This window comes from Rhodamnia argentea, chromosome 5 (genome assembly GCF_020921035.1).
Source record: "Rhodamnia argentea isolate NSW1041297 chromosome 5, ASM2092103v1, whole genome shotgun sequence".
Lineage (NCBI taxonomy): Eukaryota > Viridiplantae > Streptophyta > Magnoliopsida > Myrtales > Myrtaceae > Rhodamnia > Rhodamnia argentea.
The window spans coordinates 11,270,639-11,275,164 of NC_063154.1; the positions used below are offsets into that span (position 1 = coordinate 11,270,639).

Here is a 4,526-nt window from a genome sequence, read left to right on the forward strand (position 1 = left end):
CGGGGGATCGTTGATATTTTTTGTAAAACAAACTAAAAGGTGCCTTGTCTCACATTGAAAAGAATAAGTGCGCCATGGACTCAATTTGACACTAATCCACAATTATGGATTTTTTATTTATTAAAATAACTGTTATTTCCTAGCAAAATAGTACCGCTGTTCACAAAGTAGGTACAACTATTTTTATTGTTTTATACTTTCAAATTTAATAGTAATAAAATAACCATGATGTCCTAGCAAAAAGTTGGCTATTCACAAACGAGTTACAATTATTTTTATTATTTAATTTCAAATTTTTACTTCTTCAAAACGAAGAAGTGTCTTCTTCCACTCGGTTACTTATTCACGGTTATTTCAAGGGAATGCAACCTTCAAAAGGTTGTATATATTCTGGCATAATTGTTCAAATTTGAAAGGTCGTGTATGTTCAAAGATTTTCGCTATAAATTATTGAATGTGTCTGTCCAATTCATAACACCAACTTCCATTTTCATTTCTTTTCAAAGATATACAATTATCTTTTTCAATTGCTTCCCTTTGAGAGTTCTTGGGGAAATATTAGAATTACTAACTAATATTCTCGGTGGAGATTTCGTTGTATGCCAAAGGACATTTGCTAGTAGCCATTAGCAATGTCGTGGAGAAAATAATTCCTCAAAGAAAATGAATCCACACCTCAAAGTTTGATTTCATTCTATTTGTACCCATTCGGCAACTTGGTAAGTGTTCCTACATCATCTTGAATTGACAACTCAATATGACCATATGATGCACCATGAGAAGAACGGGCCCTTGCTCAATCCAGCTGAACTTGAATGGCGCAGGACATCAAAACAATATACAAGGAAACCAAAGATTTAAATATGATCAATCTCACTTATTGTAGGGCATAAGAATACCTCAAGTGTCAATATTTGTGTACATCGCTCACTTTGATGCCAATATTTTTTTTATCACTTAAGTGCCAAATTGGAGAAAAAACGGTCACTTTAGTGCCAACGACGAGAAATTCTAGCGACCTCACTAGGGTTGGCACTTAAATAATTATTTTTCAAAAGAAAATTGACACTTGAGTGATTAGAAAAAGTTCACTTTAGTGTCACGGAGAAAAAACGATCACTTTAGTGCCAATGGCAAGAAATTCCGGCGATCTCGCCCGAGTTGGCACTTAAATAATCATTTTAAAAAAAATTAGCACTTAAGTGATCTAAAAAAAATTGACACCAAAATGAATATCGTACACAAATATTAGTACTTGAGGTGTCTTTTTTTCCCTTAATGTAGCACACATAGGGGGAACTCATTATTTGCGGATATTTTCTTTATGTGCGAACACCCTACATAGGAAGTGAATCAACAGCTTGGTAAGTGTTTTCCTTGACATTTATAGGAAGCGAACAGAAATCTATTGTGTTGGCAACTATTGAATTGCCAACACAATATTTGAACATATAATCGCCTCAAGAAGAACTGGCCCTTGCTCAATCCAGCAGAACTTGGATCGCGCAGGGCTTCGAGACATTATAGAAGGAAACCGACTATTTAAATGGGATTGAAGAAGTCCCACTTACATATCAGATGACATACTTTTCCTTTTCTTGGAAAGAGGATAGGTCAAAGTGAGCGGCATTCTATTGTAGCAGTTGTGGAATAATTCCTCTCTCGGAATAAGAAATTAACTACCACATAGGAGACTTGGTATGGATCTGGGAAAGGTTGCTTGTCAGAGAAAATTTAGTACTGGGTCAAAACCACCATCATCTATAAAAGGGATAATGTCTCCATTCGAGACATCTCGCTTCTATCTCAAGCGAACAACAGAGGAAGATATCAAAGCCCCGACCCTCCGGCGCACAACGGCAATGAAGCTTCTCCCAATTAGCCTTCTCGTCTTTGCTCTGGCAGCTGTCGCCGCTTTTGCCTACGACCCGAGTCCACTTCAGGATTTCTGCGTGGCCATCAATGATCCCAAAGGTTGGAGCTCTGCTCTAGCGTCACTCATAGATTTCTGTTCTAATGATCCTAAAGGAATTGCTCCAAAAAGAGTTTATGCTTAGCCAAGCCTAATAACAAGAATTCTGTTTGTTATGCAGTATTTGTGAATGGAAAGTTTTGCAAGGACCCAAAACAAGTCACAGCAGATGACTTCCTCTTTAAGGGGTTCAGATACCCGGGGAATACCGCGAACCCGCTTGGATCGAAAGTCACTCCTGCTTTTGTGGACCAATTTCCAGGACTCAACACTCTCGGCATTTCCATGGCTCGTATCGACTTCGCTCCAGGTGGCCTGAACCCTCCCCACACTCACCCACGTGGGACCGAGATTCTGGTCGTAGCTGAGGGCACACTGCTTGTCGGCTTCGTCACGTCCAACCAATTGAACAACACTCTACTCACCAAAGTCTTGTACAAAGGGGATGTGTTTGTGTTCCCAATCGGTCTCATCCACTTCCAGCTGAACATCGGAAAGGCCCCCGCACTGGCCTTTGCCGCTCTGAGCAGCCAGAACCCAGGAGTCATTACCATCGCTAATGCGGTCTTCGGATCGAAGCCACCCATTTCGGCGGATGTTCTCACCAAGGCCTTCCAAGTGGACAAGAAGGTGGTTGACTACCTCCAAGCGCAGTTTTGGTATGACAACAACTAAAGTGGATGCATTGACCTCCAAGACATAGGATTACCGTTATATTCTCCATACGTGATTGCTTAGATTGACGATTGCTTCTCAATAAGGAATTGCTCTTTATGTAACTGATCATGAATGTCTGAAGTAATAAACCATCATTCTTTAGGATAGATTTGAGCCGGGCATGCTTCGGTTGATGCTTAATTGATTTGTTCTTTTACTTCCAATGGATTATGATTATGTGGTGGCACTTTCTCCCAAGGAAATTTGTGTTTTATCATATTTCATGCTGGAGTTTGTATTATCTGTTGTCTCCATTTGCATGGATTGCTATGTAATCGTGAGCACTCAAAAATAAAATAAAATAAAATAACTATGAGTAATGTTATACTTACTAAATGACATGGCAGTCTATGTGGCATGTGACATGTGATCAACAATCAAACTAAAGACCGTAAACAAAGAACAAAAAAAAAAAAAAAAATAAAAAGGCCAAGATCGATCAAAGAAAATTTAATTTTATATATCATTATCCTTCCTTTCCAATGATGCGACAAATATCCACTGATCTGTTAGCGCACCTATCATCAAGGTATGCACAATAGTCCTCGAAGCTCTTCATATAGTTTGAATGCAAGTGCAACAAGTAAAGGAAATCAATTCCTTGAGTGCCCATGGACTATAGATGCACATCCTGCCCCCTGCCCCGTTGAACATAATGTCGACAAAGCTAAGAAGGGTAAATGATGAAGAAGACGGCGAATTTCTCTCAGTCTTTTTCCTACGATTTGCTGTTAAATTTTTAAAGGGAGAATGTTGGTTTACGAGTTGTACGTTTAGACTTCGGACATTTTTTATATCGATTGTTGATTTAATTAGATTTAATTGGTCATGAAATTAGTAATGTCGACAGAGAAGGGTAAAATAGAGAGTGCCTTAATTTTCAGCCCAATTGGCGGCCCATTTAATTAGCTATGAATGGTACTTAAAAAAGTTGACTGCTAAGATTAGAAAATTGCTCCTGTCATTTTTTTTTATCTTGAATGGCAGGCTTGCAGCTGCTTGAAATGTGTACATAATTATACTCGAGTCACGCCATATTTTAAAAATTCTTATGTCGTTTAAGTTCATTTCCATTCAGCGGTGTCGTGTTGATGTTCCTGAATATGTTATATTATCGAGGGAAAAAGACAAACAAAAAATCTAAAATTATGTCCGCGGTGACACATCTTCCCCTAACTTTTTTTTTTGTGACGACAAAATCTCAAATAATACCCACTATGACACACTTTTTTGTAACATCAAAAACCTCAAACATGTACCTTATAATAAATTTACCCTATATCAAGACTCCATCAAAGGATTTTCCAGCTGAAATGACTTCATTTTTATTTCACTTAAGCCACGTGGGCAGATTTTATCTCATTTAAGCCGCGTCGTTTTTATGTCCACAACGTTTGTATTTAGCAGTCCATGTAGGCAAATTTTTAATTGTGTTCATTGATAGAACCTTGACAGAGGGTAAATGGGTCACACATGTACGAGTTTGGGAATTTCGATATCTTCAAGAAAAGTTTAGGGTAAATATATGACAACAAGGATAGTCTGGGTTCATTTGTGGCTGTTTCCTTGTTATCAATTAAAGTTCAATTAGCTAAATATTGTGTCCAATAAAAAATCCAAACCAATCCAAAAATTTAGCCCTCTCAAGATATTTAAAATCTTTTTTTTGGCGAATTACTACAAAACAGATCTGGAATTTAAAATAAAATACCACTTATGCCCTTTTGATGATAAGATGCAAAATGAAAATTCATTGCTCATACTTGATGTAAGCTTCTCAATGTGATATAGAGTTTCTTCTCAATAAACAAGCAATTGTACAAGTATCCAATTGTAC

General features: G+C 37.6%; 1 protein-coding gene across 1 annotated transcript; it reads left to right on the forward strand.

The window, feature by feature from the left end:
- Positions 1-1,862: 1,862 nt before the first annotated feature.
- LOC125315169 (germin-like protein subfamily 1 member 7) lies at positions 1,863-2,775 on the forward strand. The gene is made up of 2 exons (XM_048279395.1): positions 1,863-1,974; positions 2,094-2,775. The coding sequence occupies exons 1-2, from the start codon at positions 1,863-1,865 to the stop codon at positions 2,645-2,647; spliced, it is 666 nt and encodes a 221-aa protein (XP_048135352.1). The 3' UTR covers positions 2,648-2,775.
- Positions 2,776-4,526: the final 1,751 nt, after the last annotated feature.

Bases quoted from the DNA above. Each gene is read 5' to 3' on its own strand.
- LOC125315169 (XM_048279395.1), top strand. From the start codon at position 1,863: ATGAAGCTTCTCCCAATTAGCCTTCTCGTCTTTGCTCTGGCAGCTGTC. The intron at 1,975-2,093 runs GTTGGAGCTCTG...TTTGTTATGCAG, and splicing joins GGCCATCAATGATCCCAAAG to TATTTGTGAATGGAAAGTTT.